The 20648-nt window shown below is 40.4% G+C and overlaps 1 protein-coding gene across 3 annotated transcripts in view; it reads left to right on the top strand.

Moving 5' to 3' along the window:
- The window catches only part of TRANK1 (tetratricopeptide repeat and ankyrin repeat containing 1), a 258846-nt gene that overhangs the window by 62542 nt on the left and 175656 nt on the right, over positions 1–20648 (top strand). For all 3 annotated transcript variants that reach the window (XM_033930525.1, XM_033930526.1, XM_033930523.1), the window contains exons 5-7: positions 1024–1142; positions 3682–3765; positions 17037–17175. In XM_033930525.1, the coding sequence (XP_033786416.1) occupies positions 1024–1142; positions 3682–3765; positions 17037–17175 (342 nt within the window). The remainder of the gene's footprint in view (positions 1–1023; positions 1143–3681; positions 3766–17036; positions 17176–20648) is intronic.

Below are 20648 nucleotides of genomic sequence, written 5' to 3'. Positions count from 1 at the left end.
AAATTGGACATCCCAGCATTTTTGAAATTGGTAGTCCAATTTTGGATGTTTTGCGGAAAACGTCCAAAGTTGGACTTCGACGTTCTATCGAAAATGTCCCTTAGTGTCTTTGAGGAAAACAAGAAGGTACAGTACAGATAATCTGCTCTATTTTGCCACAGTATCATTTTACTTTTTGTACTGTCTTTTAGACAAAATAAACACGGTATTAAAAACTGAGAAGTGTGATTGGAGAAGGGGAACTAAACTGTGAAAGAGGAAGGAAAAAAAAGATGTTTGAAAAGAGTGAAAGTAGAAAATGCAGAAAAAAGAAGTTCAATGTGTGGAAGGGAAAGAAAAAAGGGTAAGATGGATGGAGGAAGGGAAAGAAAAGTGGGCAAGTCAAAAGGAGAGAGAACATATAAAAGAAAAAGCAGATGCTTTAAAAAAGAAAAAAGTAGTGTATTGTTCTGGGTAGCCTTTGTTCAACACTGCTGTTCTTTTCTTTTGAAAAGAGCTAATTTTTTCCTCTTCCATGCTTTGATTTGCACACTTTCAGAAGGGGGAAACCTTCTGGTGTCCTTTGAAGGATCCACCTCCACGTAAAGTTTGGTGCAGCTAGGTCCAGCAGTTTCAAAATCTATAAGGGAGGGGATACATACACAGAAACAAATTGTATGACACACAGATAAGGCTGGAAATGAACTGACAGGAGCAACAAATATCTAGATAAAGCTCAGTACACTTCCTCCTCCCGATTCACGGTTTTAGGACTCGCAATTTCGATTATTCATGATTTCCTAAAACCGGAATCACCCCCACCTCCCTCCCGCCTTCCCCAGACCTTACCTGGTGGTCTAGCGGTCTTTCGGGGCAGGAGTGATCTTCCTACGCTCCTGCCCTGTGCAGATCACTCATACAAAATGGCTGCCATGAGTTCCCTTCATAGGCTCGAAATTTAATTCCAGACATGACAGTAAGGGGCACTTACGGTCATGGCAAGATGTCTGTGTGGTACTGGAGCACTCTTCCTCTTGCTTTCAGATGAGTTCTGGATTCATCCACCTTTCCCAGACATCCTGGAAGATATTTTGAAGCGTCACTACAGCTCACAAGTGTGGCAAGCAGTGCTGGAAAAACTAGCCAAGAAAGGCATGTGGCAGGTAAAAAGTGCATGGACTAGCATAGCAGCTGGAGCTGTTTCAGGCCTGCAGCTAGGGCTTCAGTTGGTAATAGGTGAATGGTCAAGATGGGTTTATTGCCTGAGCAATGATTCTACTGCTGTTTGTAGTAGATGATTCTACTGCAATATCTGCCCAATCTTGAGCCTTTCAGGGTCATCTTTAAAATTTTCATAAAGCCAATACGATTACTATTTGGCTTTTGGTACTGTAAGATAAAATGCATTTGCAGTTTGAACTCTCCTGATCTCTATGGGCAACATGATGTAGGTCCTTTAAAGATTAGTGTCTGTGGTGGGGTGGGGGTAGGGTTCTGTGATTTGTATTGAAGGGGAGAAATGAAAATGTGAAAGGAATCGTCATACACCATTGAGTTGTCGGATGTGGTGTATTTTATTTTTACAATTTTGAAGATCCTTAATTATGGAAATTACTATTGTGGATGTGTTTTATTACTGGTTGTATAGTTTTTGTTCAGATGCTGTTTCCATAGGAGAAGTAGATGGCAGATATTGTACATTTTTGACAGCTGCTTCTTAATCTGCCTTCTCTTGGCTTTGAGTCCATTATCTATTCTTTAAGATAGCGAGACATAATTTCTCAGACTGCACAAAATGCAGTTTTCTAAAAAAAAGAAAAAGGAAATTTGTCTGTCGCCCTTTCTTATCTTATCCTTGTCACTTACACCCTCCTTTACAAAGCTGTGCTTGTGTTTTTGAGTGTCCAAGCTATTACCGCCATGGCCGGCGCTAAAAACACTAGTGAGGTTTTGTAAAGTAGGGGGTTAATTCTGTTTGAGCCCTGCCTGACCCAGGGAGTGAATGACTCACATGGGGATTAGACTGGAGACTTTTTCCGAATGGCACCGTGCAGCACTTGTTGTTTCAGCCACTAGGCTAGCTATATATAAGACTTTTATTCATAAGAACATAAGCAGTGCCTCCGCCGGGTCAGACCACAGGTCCATCTCGCCTAGCAGTCCGCTCCCGCGGCGGCCCAAACAGGTCACGACCTGTCTGTATCACCAGAAGGGGCTCCCTTGCCACCTTGGTTTCTCATTTAAGTCCTGTCTTCCTATCGAAGTCCTAACCCTCCGGTCTTGCACATGCACGACCTGGTTTGGTTTCTATACTTGTGTTATATCCCAGCTCCTCCCTCAGTATCCCATGATCCCTTTATCCTTCAGGAATCCGTCCAATCCCTGTTTGAATCCCTGTACCGTACTCTGCCTGATTACTTTCAACAAGTAATTCATAACACAATTATATACACTGTAATATTATTTATTAATCATACATTCAGTGAAATCAGACTATAACTTCTCCCTCCCACCCTTCTTCCAATATAATCTTATAATTTTATAAAATTTAAAATTCATCCCCTCCCTCCCCCCCTTATACTTCAATAGACAAAAGGAGAGAAATAAATTATTAATTATAATCATTCCTTACAATAATTTGTTAATGGCTCCCAAACCTCCATAAATTTTTTACAGCCTCCCTGTTGGATAGCTAATATTTTCTCCATTTTAAAAATATGGCATAATGAATTCCACCAAAAACTATAACTTAATCTATCATAAACTTTTACTCATAATGACAGGAGTTACTATTCAGCAAATTACGAAAAACTGGAAAAATTAAGACTTTTATTCATAAGATGGTAACATAGTAAATGACGGCAGAATGGTCCATCCAGTCTGCCCAACCGTATACACTCTATAAACTAATAATTTAATTTAAATGGTCCTTTTTCTTAGATATTTCTGTGCCAGAATCCCAGAGCTCTGCCTGGTAGTGTGCTTAGGTTCTATCTACTGGAGTCTCCATCAAAACTCACTCAAGCCCATCTAAACCATCCCAGCCATCGAAGCTCTCCCCAGCCCGTCCTCAACCGAATGGCCATATACGGGACACAGACCATGGAAGTCTGCCCAGTACTGGCCTTAGTTCCATCAATATACCTATTATTTTCTGATTAGAGTTCCTCTTTGTTCATCCCACGCTTGTTTGTCGCTGTTTTCTTCTCCATCGCCTCCCTCGGGAGTGCATTCCTGGCATCAGCTACCCTTTCCGTAAAAAAGAATTTCCTAACATTACTCTTGAGTCTACTACCACTCAAGCTCAAATTATGCTCTCTGGTTTTACCATTTTCCTTTTTTTGGAAAAATACGTTAACACCTTTCAAGTATTTGAACATCTGAATCATATCTCCCCTGTCCCTCCTTTCCTCTAGGGTATACATATTCACACTATCGCCTCTTCCTTGTGGTTAGCCAATATTTTCTTTTTATTTCCAAATTAAATACTCCTACCTCTCTCTCTAGGGTAAACTATTTTCCTGTGGTACAGGATACAAATGTGCATATCTTCACACATCAAAGAGATCAGAGATAATATTAAACACAATATTGTGAGTTGTGGGGTATAGCTAAGTTGAAGGTTTAATCTCTCCTTAAAGTGTGTCTTTTGGATTTCTAACACTGTATGTGAATGACTATACTTTTATTGATTTTTTATAGGCATGTCTTTTGCTAGGAACCAAGAAGAACAGGCTGCCAGATGACCTGGAAGTAGCACAGCTGTCTCTCGAGGACCTCTTTAAGGTAACTTGCTTCTTTGTTTCTGTAATTCATCAGCTAGCCTGCCAACCTGTATACCCAGTTATTTCTATTAGGAGGTGGACAGTGACCCATGACCAGGATTTAAATAAAGGTATGTGAGATGCTGTTGATATTTTATACCGGATAGATTGTTTCATATGTCAGTATGACGTTGAGATGCAGTTCAGGGTAAATGCCATTTCAAGGTCAGTGGATGTTCATAATACCTTTTTCAGACTCTGTCAACTAACCAAGCAATCATTCAGTTCTACTGAAAAAGCAGGATTGTACGTGCAGTCTATCTGAATATGCAGTGTAGAAAATGGATAGAGTGCCATGAGTCTATATTAGTAATAAATAGTTCCCCCAATATGATTTCCCATAACAGACATTGGTATATGCAGAAGGCTCAGTGAGATGCTACTTATGTGTATTGCTGGTACTTTAGGAAGGTAAAGGAAGAACAGGCTGGAGCGTCACAAAAAAACTAAATACAATCTGCAAAGGCAGACTAGAACTGACAGATTTGATCACATACCATGTAATGCACAGTTGGATCACTAGGATATTGAAGGAATGGAAAGTAATATATTAAACAGCTTATCTCTATATGGTATATTGGGTGTGGCTAATATTTCATGCAGCAAGTGGCAGAGAACCAGAAAGCATGATGCCAAAGAACCTTGCCAGTGGGGCAGAATTAAATGATGGACAAGCTAGGCGCCTGCCTATGGCCCAAACATTTAGGAGAGACCTTTTTAATGGCTTCCAAGACAGGTTTCTGGCCTAGTAAGTCAACTGCTGACAGAAAGAATGGGGGAGACCACTATTCAGAAGTCTGTCTGTTCTTCTAACCTATTATGCATTGCCTTCCAGTCTGCAGGAGGAGTGAGGTGAGCAGTGCTTCTTATATACGGCTTCCTCCTCTGTTGTGTGGGTATTTTAAGATAGTTTTATATTATACTGGGAGGGGACAATATTCTTTTTTGTTTGGCCTGCTTGTGAGTTTGAGCCTTTAATTGCTTCCTGTCTTTCTTTCTTGTTCTCTTTTTTAACTGAATCAGAATCAGCAGCCAAAATTTGTCACTTGGTTTTGGCTGAAACTGAAGTTGAAACCGAAAATAGTGTCCTCCCCCCCTTGCAGAGAGATGGGTTAACTCTCTCTTTCCCACCACCTGAGGGCCCTCCCTGGCCGGCCTTTTAAATGCCCTGGTGGTCTAGTGGCCTCTTTCGGGCAGGAGGATCCTAGACATTCCTACCCCCACTGTTTCCTTCTGTGTGAAGTTTCGGCAGCCATTTTGAGATTTGGAACCAGCAGGGGTAGGAGCAATTCCCAGTTGTTCATGCCTATGCCCAGTGGCCAGTTATGCATAAGGCCAGCTACTTATCACATTATACTGAAATCTTTGCTATGAAGATGGCATTGGCTTTGTAAGCAATTGAAAATAACTCCTTGGGTAACTGTGCTGCTTCTCTGCTGGACAACAGAGATTTGGATCCTGATGGTTCTAAGAAATATTTAGAAACTTGGGCCCAATGGGGAGTAAAACAAGTTGGAGATTTGATTACAGAGGAAGGGATGTGTAGATCATTAGCAGACCTTTTGTACAGAGGGTTTTTTAACTCAGGCTGAATAATTTTACTGTTTAAGGGTGGTACATTATGTATGCTTCTTAGACACAGCTTCATTTAATGAGGATGCAGCAGATCTTATTGCTCAAATTATTTTTTTTTAGCAGAAAGACAGAATAGTTTTCATTTGCCGTGCTAAAATTAAAGTTCTGCTAAGCCTTAGCCCAAAGTGGGATTATAAAGAAATAACAAATTTCTGGAAGAGAGACTTGTAGGAGGAATGCAAGATTATGGGGGAAGTGCTGTGCCTTTTTATTTTACTTTACTTTACTTTATTTATGTATGTATTTTAAAACATTTATAGTCTGCCTATCGATCTTTCTAGGTGGATCACAAAGATATATTCATAAGAAAGTGTATTCAATATACCAACCACACAGTATTCACAGTAATAATAAATTACAAAAAGCTCAGCTTCAGCAAAATGATCTTAAATCATAGCTCTGTACGTCTACTGAAATAGCAATGTCTTTAGACCCTTCTTAAATTAAGAACATAAGAATAGTTTTACAAAGAAAATTACTGAATCTGTGCTGACGCAGAGCTAATTATCACTTAGATACAGTTGGTATTCCACACTCAAGATGTTTCAGAGAGAGAAAAGCAATCAAATGAGCCGGTTCTACAAAGACATATTTAAAAGAATGGTATCTAATGACACATTTACATGGATATCTAAGAAAGAAAAAAGCTCCAATCGGGGTCACACCTGGCTTCAACATTAGGAATTCCCTTCTTCTCTTCTGAGTCTCCCTTGAGACATCAGGAAATATTTGAATATGGAGACCCAGGAAGTCCTTAGATCTATTTTTAAAGAAAAGTTTAAATATCCAGTCCCTATCTGGAGCTAAAGCTACAGTCAGTAAGAGAGTGGCTGGAGTAGCCAGTTCTCTATCTGATTGTTCCAATAAAGTGGAAACGTCCAAGGGTACTTCCTGTGACATTCCTTCATCTTCTTTCTTTTGAGGATCCCGATTTCTTGTGGGCAAATAATATACCCTTGTAAGAGGTGGTAAAGAATCCTCAGGTATTGTTAATATCTCCAGAAAGTAACGCTTTATCATTTCTCGTGGAGAAATTGATGAAATTTTTGGAAAGTTAATTAAACGCAAGTTATTAGCCCGAGTCTTATTTTCAAGATCTTCCAGTTTTGTTTTCATAATTAGGTTATCTTTAACAAGTAGATCTTGATTGCTTTTAATTGTTTTAAGTTCCTTGTTTTCTTCTTGTATTTCGGACTTCAGCAATACAATATCTTGCTTTAATAAATTAATTTCTCCTTTCTGGTTTTTTATCTCTTGATCCAAGTGTTTTATTTGCAGATTAAGGGAATTCCCTAGATTAGATACTAAGTCCCATAGAGAATCTAAAGTGACTTCAGAGGGCTTATCAGGAGGAATAAACGAAACTTGTGTCTTTAATGACTGTTCAGTCGAGTGTTTTACCTCTCTGGGGTCCTGAGTTTCTTCAGCCAACGTTGTCCCAGTCGCTGGTTCTTTCCAGAGGAGAGAATCACTCTGGGTTGTTCCCTGTAGCGAGCCCTCCAACAAACTGGCCTCTCGGGGGGAGAACACTTCCTCTTCGGGTGTGCTCTCCCCTCGCAGTGAGCTGGCTCCAGCGCTTGTGGCTGAAGCGGAGGCATCCTTACGTCGGGGCTCAGCGTGACATCGAGCCCTTGGGGAGACCCCGTGGCACTACTCTCTGCCGGGGCACTCAACGGGCAATTCCCCGACACTTCCTGCTCGCTCAGAAGGCGCCGAAAAATGTCATTGACTGTAGGCAACGGGGCTACCGAACGTCGGGAGGCTCCACCGACACTTCTGCCCCTTCTTTTCTGCATTTTCGGCCGACAAATCTTTGAGGTAAGGAGACTATTGACGGCGTCCTCACAGCAGTCAGATAGCAGTAGCGGCCAACTTGGATCAAATTTTGTAAATCTTTATTAATTTTCAAAACTTATACAAAATGCAAACAAATATGCATTCAGATATAACATATAAGAGCACTTATATTCAAACAAATATTAAAACAAATTACCCTACCAACCCTTCCCTCCCTCTCTCCCTTTCTGGATGTGTGTAGAAATCATCTAGGAATTAAGGGTTCAATCAATCAATCTTCTGTTTAACAAATGCCTCCATTGGACTCCATATATCTTTAAACCTTTTATTATTTCCTAATTGTTCTGCAATCATTCTTTCATACCTGTAATACAAACACAGTGTTTCCCACCAAAAAGAAAAAAATAAATCTATCCCAGTTCCTGGTTATCAATTGCATGGCCACCCCTGTTATAATCAGAAGAAGTCTACTTTTATGCTTGTCAATTGGACTCTTAAATTTCAACAATGTCCCAAATAGAACCATGTCATAAGACAATGGTATAGAGACACCGAGTACCATACCATATTAATTTTTTTCCCATATTGATTTCCAAAAATTGGACAATAAAATAGCAAATGATCCATTGTCCCTACTTCAAGATGACAGTGCTAGCATCTATTAGACTTTGAACTATTCAACTTTTGTAAACGAACAGGGGTCCAAAAAATTCTATATGTCTACATGTCTAGAGCATAAGAACATAAGAATAGGCTTATGGTGACATCACCAATCACGATGGAGGGTTAGCGATTTTGCTCTGACCCTCAGTAGCACATAGCCTGTCGTGTCCCCTGGTCCCGGCCCGCTTTGAGCATCCCCGTTGGTGCCCTGAGACTCTGAGTGCAGGGCAGGAAGTGAATATGCCTTCTTGAAAGAAAACCGATGACGGACAGCAATCGGAGAGAGGAGCAGAGAAGGGAGGCCTACGCCATGTGCGTGGGGCCTCCAGCTTGTTTGCGCATGAGTCGGGTGACAGTGCCTCCGAGGACGAATCAGAGAGGGGGACCTTGCTGTGGCTGCGGAGAATGGAGTCGGTGGTGCCGGTTACTAAAGCTGACCAGCAGCAATGGGCATTGGCCATTAAAAATAAGGTGGCCGTGGTGAAGGGAAAAATCCATAAGGCATTTAAAGAAATTAGAAAAGATTTTGCGGACCTCCTGGGGCGTGTTACAAGCCGAGAAGAGGATTGGGGAGCAGGAGGAAACAGTGTCAGTGGCAAAGCTTCCTCTTCGGGAGCTCTCTTTTCTGGCCAAGCTTGACCTTGATTGCAGTAGTTGCCATGCAGTTTTTCTGATTCTTCTGTCTCCTGCCACTATTTAATTTGGATCCGGCTGATGCTTTTGCTGAGACTGGTCTCCTTGGTCTCCTTAAGCATCTGGATTTGGAGGTGCTGATCCTTCTTTACATTTGTAGCGGGCTGCTGTCTGCCTATTTACAGCTGATGCTCTGAAAGAACTCCATTTGGATTTTCCACCTTCCAATTCTCTTGCTTCGGTCCTGGACTGTTCTGTGCCTTTTTCCATTCAGTCCACAGCTACTTGGTCTGATTTCAGAACAATGTGATCCCCAGAAAGCTCTTTCCGGTCTGCTAAAGCTATGTCTATGCTTTATCACCCGAATCCTGATTTTTGGCAGATCTGAACAGGCTTAGGTAGATTCCGCCATGGCACAGCTTTTCCAGTGCGCAGCCCTCCTTAGTGATTGGGGAAGTGAGGTTTTAGGACTCTCAGGATCACAGGGTGGATGTTGTTGCAAACTGTTTTTTTCTAGCATTCACAGGTAACCGAGTGGTGGTGGCTGCATCCTTCATGGTGCATGTCTGTCATTCCGGCCTGCTTAATGTGTCCTCTTTGGAGGTGCATGCCTGTCCTCCACTGGTGCTGGTTGGTGTGGCTGTGGTGCAGGGTGCCCTTTATGATCTCATTTGAGTTCTTAGTACATTCTGTGCTGGTGCAGTGTCTGAGCGCCAAACTCATTAGCTTTGTCTTTGGATGAGGATGCTGCCTCAAGGATCACCTTCAGCAACCACCCTATGTTGCTCCCTGCGATCCAGTTTCACTGTGACATCGGGAGGGGTCATCGTCCTCTTCGTTCCTCCCACAGGGGTCATCAGGGATACTCAGGTTTTTCCTCCTAGAAACTTTCCCAGGGCATCGTCCATGTTGCCACAGTTCCAATTCCAGGCATTCTCAGATTCCTGTGCAGTGGCTCCGCCTCACAAAAACAACCCAGAAAAAAGTGCCAGTGTTGCCAGGGATCGGGCGTGGCTTCTTTCCTTGCAGTCTGTCTTCTACAGTTTTGTCAGGAGTGGACTCTACTTTCATTGGACACTTGTTAGTCCTCCTTTGCCAGCCTCTGGCTTGGTTTCTGGACTGCAGCAAGTCGACAACAAAAGAGTCCAGGGTCTGCGATATTCTGCAACATCTCTTATTCTTCAGGATGTTGGAACTTGTTCCAGACCACGAATGGGAGCTTAGGCAGATACCCTTGATACTTCCTCATGCCAGAAAGGCTTGGAGGGTTGGAGACATATTCTGGATCTACAATCAGTCACCAACTTCTTGCAAATTCCCTTTTTCCTAATGTACAACAGAGTACACAGTGCTAGCTATCTCCAGGGGAGTTTCTAGTGTCTTTGGATCTCACAGAGGATTTCCTCCATATTTCCATCTGCCCAGAGCATTGCAGGTTTCTGCATTTCCATGTTCTGCAACAGCATTTCCAGTTCTCAGCTCTGCCACTTGGGCCTCGCAACGGCTCCCGCACTTTCATCAAAGTGCTTGTAGTTGAGGCGGCTTTCCACCTGCAGGGGGTCCAAGTCCACCCTTTCTCGGACAGTGGATGATCTGGGCTTTGTCTCGTTGGGTACGAAGGTGTGGTGGGGATGGTAGTGTCTCTACTGCAGGCATTGGCCAGTTCAGGAAGAGACACTTAGCGACCTCCCAGTCCTTAGAGTTTCTGGGGTTTCTCTTCATCTCCAGACAGGGTTGTGTGTTCCTTCTCAGGGACAGTGGACAGAACCTTCGTCAACAGATTAGATTTTTCTTGGACTGTCCGGCTCTCTCAGCGTGGTTTTGTCTGCAGGTTCTGGAGTCTCTGGCAGCCTCCTTAGAAGCGATCCCCTGGGTTGGAGCACCAAATCTTGCATTAAATCAGATGGTTTGTATAGTCTTCATTTCATCAGATCCTCTCCCTGGTCTAGGGCTGCCACTGGTTCTTGGCTGTCTGCCCCAAATTGTGAAACAAAATCTTCCAAAGAAGATATTTTCTTGGAGAGCAATGGCATAGTGTCTGACCCCAAATCATCCCAGTCCTTTTCTGACCGGACCTCTGGTTCTTGCAACTCCTCAGATTTGAAGGGGCTTCGCCCTGAGGCGGTAACCTGCTCTGCACATCCCTGCTGACATTCTGTAGTTGTTCGTTTATATTTTTGATAGGCTGCATACATCAAGGTCACAAAATCGGTTTCAGGCTTGACCTGGATCCTCCAGGGACCTCTGCCAGTCTGAAATTTGCCTCCTCTCAGGGTCAGGTGCTTCCACACAGCAGTGCTTTGCTGATGATGCAATCATGGTTTAGGGGCTCTAACAGTGTTTTGCAACCCAGCCCTTGCACTTTCTATGACTCTTGTCCTGCAGAGTACTAGAGGGGGCTAAGCCCACAGCTCCTGTCCCCCACCCTCACATGCCCCATAGCACGTGGTACACAGACGCTTCTCAGGCACTCATCCAGCACAAACCTGGTATGATATAGGGATAAAACCAACTGAGGATTCCATTACAATTGATTTAAACCAAAATCAAGGAGTTTTAAAATAAAATTGCAAAATCCAAGATGGCCACCATGGCAGTGTTTTGGCACTAAAAACGGCCCTTGGGAACAAACCTACATTTTCAAAAACACTGAAAATAGGATTTTAAAGGTGGGAGACACTTGGGATAACCCCGGAAAACCTTAATTTTTTCTGACCCATCTCAATTTTCCCTTAGACAGACAGTAAATGAGCTGTATTCACTGAAATGCCATATGCTGTGCCTACATCAGTTTCTCACTGTAGCTGGAAATGGAGAAGGAATTTCTGCCTCAGACAAGCAAGGGTGGTACCAGCGGTTTGTCTCTTTGGGCTACCTTTCATTCATCTTCCAAAACCTGAAACCCTTAACCTCTCATGCTCGCACATAATTCTTCAGGGGTGGAACACAGCTGATCTCCACCAAGCCTCCTGGTCAGTCGTGAGGTCTAATCAGCCTGTGCTTAAGTGCCTGACTCTGCAGGGGAAAGCACTGCTCCCAGGGAACCTAGTCCCAAGCTCCAAGTGTTTAAGTTTATTAGGATTTTATATACCGCCTATCAAGGCTTTCTAAGTGGTTTTACAATCAGGTACTCAAGCATTTTCCCTATCTGTCCCCAAGTATTGGAGCAGGCCAGCCAGGCAGGTGCTTTTTTAAAAGTGTGGTTCTCCTGGCTTCAGTCTCCAACATTCTTCTCCCAAGCAGGGCTGTCCCAAGACTACTGGGAACTTCTTAGCACAGGGAAGCCACTAAAAAGATGGGATTAATACCCGAAAATAACAAATCTAGTACAGAGCAGAGGAAAAGACATCTTAACTCACTTGTAGAAGTTAAGACTGAAGAGAGAGGATACTGCCCAGGGAGACAAGAAGGCAGAGCTGAGAAAAATGATTAATGCCTTGCACAATCCAACTTGTAAGTTGGGATACACAACCCATCCATAAGGAATCATATCCTGTTTGCAAAGGAACATATACATCACCCCTCAGGAGTCAGCGATGGAGTTATTTGTTGAATTTGTTGTTCCATTGTAGTTTATAAAATACTGACAGCCTAACTTGGTTCACAACTGGCCATGTTCAAGAATGCCTTATACAGATATAGTGGTGCTAGAAAAGGTCAAAGAAGAGCGACCAAGAGGGATGGAACTCCTCTCATATGAGGAAAGACTAAAACAGTTAGGGCTCTTCAGCTTGACGGCTAAGGGGAGATATGATTGAAGTCTACAAAATCCTGAGTGGAGTTGATCGGGTACAAGTGGATCGATTTTTCACTCTGTCAAAAATTACAAAGACTAGGGGATACTCGATGAAGTTACAGGGAAATACTTTTAAAACCAATTGGAGGAATTTTTTTTCACTCAGAGAATAGTTAAGCTCTGGAACGCGTTGCCAGAGGATGTGGTAAGAGCAGATAGCGTAGCTGGTTTTAAAAAAGGTTTGGACAAGTTCCTGGAGGAAAAGTCCATAGTCTGTTATTGAGAAAGACATGGAGGGAGGAGGGGGCTTGCTCTGGATTGGTAGCATGGTATATTGCTACTCCTTGGGTTTTGGCCAGGTACTAGTGACCTGGATTGGCCACCGTGAGAACGGGCTACTGGGCTTGATGGACCATTGGTCTGATCCTTAGTGGTCTTGAGCTGACAGTAAGTATTCACCAATTTAACTGATGTTTTACCTGAACTGTTTCTTCATATATACAAACAAAATTATAGAGTAAGAAGGTCTTTTATACAGACTTAAAAAATTATCTCCTCTCTAGTTGATATTCATCTTTTTACTCAATCAACCCTTCTAAACCTATGTACAGACACTAATTTACTCATAGAGACATTTGTGCTGGTATGTAAATGTCTTAAGCCATTGGAGAGATAAAGAGGTGCCAACTATGATGGAATGGATTAATGAGATTTCTAACTTGATAAAACTTGAGCATTTGGGAGCTATATGGCTCCTCCAAATTTGGTCACAGTTTTAGCAATCCTGGTCTCAAGTTTCAAGTTTATTATGGGACTTGATAAATCGCTTAATCGGATATTCTAAGCGATTTACATTTAAAATTTACAATGTAAAATCAAAGAACAATAACAATGCAATACATAATAATACATACAGTTTAAATAATGGCTAAAATATTCTAAATTTAAACAATGTTAAACACTAGGAAAGGAGGGATGAAATATAATTTTAAAGTAAAGAAGAAACATTAAGGGCAAATATAAAAAGGATATAGTTAAAACAGGTTCAACCAAATAAATAATTCATGAAGTATAAAATTATGTAGAAAAGGCATCTTTAAAAAGGAAAGTTTTTAACTCAGTTTTAAATTTTCCAAGGTCTTTCTCCTCCCGTAAAGTAATAGGGAGGGCGTTCCATGTTTGAGGTGCCGTACAAGAAAAAATGAGTTGTCTTCTTGTATTAATAATTTTTAAGGATGGGATCGTTAGCAGATTTTGTTCGCTAGAACGTAAAATTCTCTTTGCAGAATATGGAATCAGTGATCTATATAAAAAAGCAGGGGTCTTATTAATCAAAGTTTTAAAGATAATTATACATAACTTATAAGTGATTCTGTAATTAACAGGAAGCCAATGAGCCTCTTTGAGAAGTGATGTTACATGATCAAATTTTTTGGAATTATTTATTAATTTTATTGCTGTGTTCTGTATAATTTGTAATCGTTTTATTTCATATTGTGCAATTCCTTTGAATAAAGAGTTGCAGTAATCAAGTTTAGAAATCACCAAAGAGTGAATCAATATAGTGAGTGATTTAGCACAGAGGAATTTCGAAATGGAACGAATTTTACGTAATCTATAAAAGGTGATTTTCACAATGTTACTGATATGATCATGGAAATTTAGTTTGTTATCAAAAATTACACCTAAAATTTTTATATTTTTAACTAATTGAAGGGGAACATTATGAATTGAAATCGGATGAACAAGAGAAAAGTTCTCTTTCCAAGGAAATAACATAACATTGGTTTTTTTAATATTGAGAGCCAGTCTGTTTTTGTCTAGCCATTGATATACATGATCAAGTTTCTCATTGATAGATGAAATTTCAACTGTATTATTATTATTTAGAGGGTGTAATAATTGTATATCATCAGCATATGCAAAAACATGAAATCCTACTGATTGATTAATGGAGCTAAAAAAATATTAAAAAGTAAGGGTGAAAGAATAGATCCTTGTGGAACCCCATGAGAAATCTGAGATGGAAGGGATGAAGAATTATTGAAATTAACTATTGAAGTACGCTCACTAAAGTAAGATGTGAACCAAGCTAGAACTTCATCTCTAACCCCAATAGATTGAAGTCTAGCAAGGAGTAATTGGTGATCAATTGTATCAAACGCTGCTGACAGATCAAGAGAAACTAACAGCACCGATTGATGGTGATCTAGGAAATATTGAATTGAAGTAGTCATTCCAAGAAGAGAGTGTTCTGTGTTATGGTGTTTTCTAAAACCTGTTTGATTCGGATGTAACACATTAGTTTGTTCTATAAACTCGGATATCTGATTGAAAACAATTTTTTCTGTTAATTTAGCCAAGAATGGAATAGTGGATATTGGTCTATAATTGGAGAGTTCATCTTGACCTACATTTTTATCCTTGATAATTGGACGGATATATGATTTTTTCCAATTTAGGGGAACCGTATGTTGATTTAAACTTTCTATAACTAATATATAAATCATAGGTCCAAAGATTTTAAAATATCGTTTAAGAATTAATGGTGGTATTAGGTCAGCTTTTGAACTTTTGCAATTCAGAGTTTTTAGAACAGTTTCTATCTCATTTAAACTAGGCATCTTGAATTTCGAGCATTTAGAGGATAGCAAATCTGAATTGGTCTGTTCAGAATCACTTATAAGTGAGAGATTTGTAAATGATTTCCTAATATTAGTAATTTTCTCTGTAAGGTAGTCAGCAATTTCCTGGGCTGTTGGTGCTATGTCATTGGAATCATTTTGTATTTTATGAGATGTTATTTTGTTAAGAATGTTATAAAGCATTGAAGGATTTTTAGCTTTAAAAATCTTTTCAGAATAGTATTTCATTTTAGTTTGATTAATTTTTGTTTTATAAAATTTCATATGGTCCCTGTATGTAAAGAGATTTTCCTGGGATTTATCCTTCCTCCATCTCCGTTCAAGAGATCTTAATTGTTTCTTAAGGAGTAAAAGATCTGTGGTAAACCAAGGATTACTACATTTTCGAGCCGAAATGATCTTTTTTTGTATTGGAACAAGTTTATTTAAAGTAGTTTGAATGGCATCATTCCATAAGTTGGTTAAATCATCGATTGAAGTAGTAGTTGATTTTGAAAAATCTAATTGAAACGTAGATTGAATTGAATCATATGAGAGATCGTTAAAATTCCTGTATGAAATTGTTTGACGTGTAAAATTAGGTCTGGTAAAAAGGCTAACATATGTTAGTGAAATAAAAAAGTGATCAGACCAGGGAACTGGATGACAACAATTTAAGGAAAAATTGTTCTTTGCCGAAATTGGAATTAACACTGTGTCAATAGTGTGACCTGCTTGATGTGTTGGTTGGGTTATTAGAGAATACAGGTCTAATTGATTGATATGGGAGAGAACAGTTTTAGTGAAATTGTTATTTTGATCATCAAAATGGATGTTGAAATCCCCTAAAATTAAAGGATTTGAAGAAGAACTGCCAAATTCAAACAGTAAAGACATCAGAAATGCCATATTATCAGAGTTTATTGGTGGAGGGAGATAAATTAGCAGTATATCTGTTCTAGGTTTTGCTTGTATGGTTAAATGTAAAAATTCAATGGGCACAGAGCCTGTAGATTTGTCTACCTGAATCAATAAGAATTCTCTAAATATTACAGCTAAACCTCCTCCTTTTTTATTGGTCCGATGATTATAAAAAAAAGAAAAACCATCTGGGCAGGCAAATGTAAGATAGGCTTCATCACCTTCTGATAACCATGTTTCAGTTAGGAATAGTATATCTAACGATTGGTCTATAACAAGATCTTTAATGAGATGAAATTTTGTTTTAATTGAACGAATATTGATTAAACCTATATTTAATGATTGGAGCTTATGATTTAAAGGTAATTTGGAACTAGAAGAAAATGTATTACTTGTAAGGAGTGATTTTAAATTAGATGGCAAAACTGAATGAAAATTCCTATGAATGGATTTATTTGAGATGGGTCTATGACCCCAAAAATCCGGAATAGATGAACTATTTTCCATGTCTGCAAAGTCACTTATATGGGTATAAGGGTTATTTATTTCTGCTTCGAATAGAATGGCGCCAAAAAGAAAAACTATTAAGCAAAGATATGAAACGTTATTACTTTTTTGTATAAATTTTTTATTTTTAAAAGGGGAATTTAGAAAACTCCTAAGTACGCATTGCAGTATCGCATAAAGGAGCGCATTAAGGAGAGTGTTGTCTCAAAGTGAAGAGTCTTTTGTTGAATATATGACAAGATACCACTGAAGGGGAGGGGGGCTATTTAGAATTTCAACGCTTCTTTCTGGCTTCAACTGCTCTGAGGAAACAAGATAGGTGGTTCCTAAGGGGATGATCAGAGAAATGGGTATAGGGCATACTTATAACATATACATATGTGACTATCTCTAGGAAAAAATGACAGAAGTCACCAGAAACAAAATGAGGTTATAAGGAATTCTATTAGAGCAAACAATTTGTAATACAGCCATCCAAACATCATCCTTCTTATGTTGTGGGGGTGGGGGGAGAAGGAAGCTACAGAAGTTCAAACATATAACTTTTTTCAGACTGCTTATGGACCCATGACATGAAAAATTGGCCATCCTCAACATTTAGGATCTTTTCCCAAAGATGGTCACACATTGTAGTATATTTTTGGCTTCAACTTGACAGCAATTAATCTAACTACTGAACATTTTGCTAACACTGCAAATTTGTGATTTGCTTGATAGAAGTATGTCAGTTCTGGCCATTATGACCGGATGGAGACCATTCCAGAGCTTGTGATTTGGCTGATCACCATTGGGGCAAAGACAGAGAGCATCGGAGCATATCCCCTGCATGCTGTCATGAAACTCTGCATCAAAGCAAGTGAGTGTTGTGTACGAGAAGTATAAGAATATATTCTACAAATGCACATATCTTTAGTCATGGGTATAGTTCATTTTAATAGAAATGTTCATGAGAAGATGTCATAATTATGTGATAATGTTTTTACTCCTTGTAACCTTTAGAATGTATAGACTGAGCTATCTTCTACCTGGCAGCCAGATAATTTGGACTGAGATGAGAACATTCATCTCCCTCTACCCCACTGAGGCCCTGATGCACAAAGCTCTGATGCCACAATAAAAATTTGTGGAGGGGGAGGAAGTGACATCACCAGGCTGAATGGATGGGTGACTGCTTAGCTTCGTATGCCCCGATCTTGATTTGAGCAATTCTATCTATTTCACAATTCTGACCCAATCGACATTGTATATCTGGATTTTCAGAAGGCATTCGACAAGGTTCCGCATGAACGACTTCTTCGTAAAATTGAGAGCCATGGAATAGAGGGTGAAATACTAACGTGGATTAAAAACTGGCTAGTGGATAGGAAACAGAGAGTGGGGGGTAAATGGACAATATTCGGACTGGAAGAACGTCAACAGGGGGGTGCTGCAGGGTTCGGTGCTTGGACCCGTGCTCTTCAACATATTCATAAATGATCTGGAAATGGGTACGATGAGTGAGGTGATTAAATTTGCAGACGATACAAAGTTATTCAGAGTAGTGAAGACGCAGGGGGATTGTGAAGATCTGCAACGCGACATAACCACGCTTGAGAAATGGGCAGCGACATGGCAAAGACAAGGCTTTAAAGCTGCTGGACATCCGGAAAGTTCTCTTGTGTTACCTGGCAGTGACTAATGAATTTCGTCTATCGTACTATCAACCTGAGGCAGACCAGCCTCCAAGGCCACCATTTCCCAATGAATTTGGATAGCAATCTCCTCCACCTATATTGTCTGCGGCAAACAACCACCAGTGTCGTTGAAACCACATTCGACCAGAGGAGTACCCTCCTCTTATGCAGAATCAAGGGTGATAACCTCCGGAGAAGATCTGCGACATAGTCTTCCCTACACACTTTCACTAAGTTCTATTGGGTGGATTTGGCAGCACAAGAGGATTCTGCTTTTGGATCCTCAGTACTGAAAGCAAGCTTCTCTCTCCCACCTTGGACTTTGGGGACTGCTTAGGTATGTCCCTAAGTTTCAGCATATCATTCCTATTGCACTGGAAAAAGAGATTGTTCTTACCTTGATAATATCTTTTCCAGTAGATAGAAATGGTATGCTGAACTCCCCGCCTGATAATTTCTGATGCACCTGTTTCTGCCTTAAGCTTCATGGTCCTCTCTATAGCTAAGATCTCTTTGTTAGTAGGGCTATGGGTTCAGAATCAATTTGTAAATAGAATCTAAAGAGATGATTGAGCTCTACTAATACTCAAGCTGTTGCTTTTATTTATTACAATTTCATTATTGACGTTATATGAGTTATATGATGTTATATGAGCAGATCAGAACTTGGTTTCGAGGAGTTTCTCATGTCCCATCTCCTCCTATCTTTTACTACAGAGCTCTTGCATGCTTTGGAACGAACTGAAGGGGGCAGCAAACTCCTGGGAGAATAAGGAGGTTTCAAAACTGTGATTGAAATCTTTCTGCAGTATGATTGTGAGAATGGGCAGAGTACCCTAAGGTTCTGCATACCATGCCATTCTACTCGAAAATATATTATCAAGGTAAGAACCTAATCTCTTTTTATTTTAGTTTATTTTGTTAAGTGTCTGCAAATTGGCACTTTGCAAAACTAAAATAACACTCTTTTCCGCTACAGTGGCAAAATAATGTCAGATTTAGGAAATTTGATTGGGCCAAGAACTTTTCAGCACCCCCTTGTATGCCTTAATCCGGATTGGCTGTATGGCTCTCACTGGTTTCCCACCCTTCTTAAGGATTACTTTACTGCATCCCTCGTCTAGACAGGTCTGGTATGGATGCTGAGGAGTGAAACATTGTTACATCTTAATGGTTTTTCCTTTGGTCCTACCAGAGCAGTCCAGGAACCTACTCTTTTTTCTTTGTTACGTTTGTGGTTTTCAGAAGTTAAATTATGTTTTATAATATGTTATAGGTTTTTGGTTCAAACACAATGAAATTTAAATTTTATTTATTTATTGAATTCATTTTATATCCCACTCTCCCCAGTAAGCTCAGAATGGCTTACAGGTTAACATACATAATATATAGTCAAAACGGGTTACAGGTTACCATACATATGACCACTTTCTACACTGCTTTGTCATTCAGAATACTGAACACCTGATTCTGCCCAGTGCTCTTCTAGGGTAGAGACCAGAATTCTAGAACCTCTGTCCCTACGTCTGATGTGACTGAAGGAAAGAAAATTTACAGGTAAGAATTTTTTCATCTGACTTCTCAGAAGAGATCTAGGAAGATTCCTCTAGTACAGTGTATCTCAAATTATGTGCCGCGGCACACTGAGGAGGAAGAGAGGTGCCTGCCAGCTGACTTCCCTACGTGGTACAGTGCCAGCGCTGACCGATTCTCCAAAGGCCTGCATGTTTCCTCCTTCTCTCTAGCGTCCTCTGGCTTCCCCCTTGGCCTCCCAGTCTCACCTTTAAAGCTAATTACAGCAGCCTGCAGAGGATCGCCAGTAAGTAAAATGATTATATTTTCAATATAGTGATTGAAATGTGTCAGTTTTGAGAATTTATATCTGCTGTGTAGACTGTGTGTATATGAAAAATGAATGAAAAAAATTGCATTACAATTAGTAAAGAGGATGGGATCTGGGGCTGAGCTTGGATGGGTCTAGGGAGGTCTGTGGTTGGGGTACTCAGTTGATATTTGTTAGACTTAGGGGATACTTAGCTTGAAGTAGTTGAGAAACACTGCTGTAAGCAATCAGCTGGCACCAGTGCCTCTCCTCTCTGGCCCTATTCCCTGCTGGCACCCTCTACTGGCGTCTCAGGGCTCATCTGGAAGGCCTCTGCACATGCATGGATGTTGACATGATGATGTCATGCTGTCATCACGGCGACATCCGCGCACTCTGGGTGCCTCAAGCCGTGGCCACTACCTTTAGTGTGCTCCGGCTTGAGAAAGTTTGAGACATTGCTCTAGTATATGAGGATTGTCCACTGGGTGGCAGTACTGTTCCACTAAGGAAGTAAATGAAGCGTTGAGATGATTGTATTTGAATAGAGCAACCAGATATATAATTTTATGTGGCTGTACAGTGCTGTATAAGTTCTAAGAAGTAGGAACTATCAATCTAGTCAAGACAGGAAGAGAAGATAAAAAAAAAATTGGAAAAGCATGCAGAGCATGGCTCACGGATATCTTTACAGTAAAGGCATGCCTGAGAAGCTTTAGTGGGATATTCTATAACAAAAATAAAAGTTGCATAAATTCAACAGGTGGGGTGGTACGCTGTGCTATGTAAGTTACGCTCATAAGTGGCAGTTCCAGACATTAGATGACTATACTC

Source organism: Geotrypetes seraphini, chromosome 2 (assembly GCF_902459505.1).
Source record: "Geotrypetes seraphini chromosome 2, aGeoSer1.1, whole genome shotgun sequence".
Lineage (NCBI taxonomy): Eukaryota > Metazoa > Chordata > Amphibia > Gymnophiona > Dermophiidae > Geotrypetes > Geotrypetes seraphini.
The sequence above is the reverse complement of the archived record's forward strand: the minus strand, read 5'-3'. Positions and strand labels throughout refer to the sequence as shown.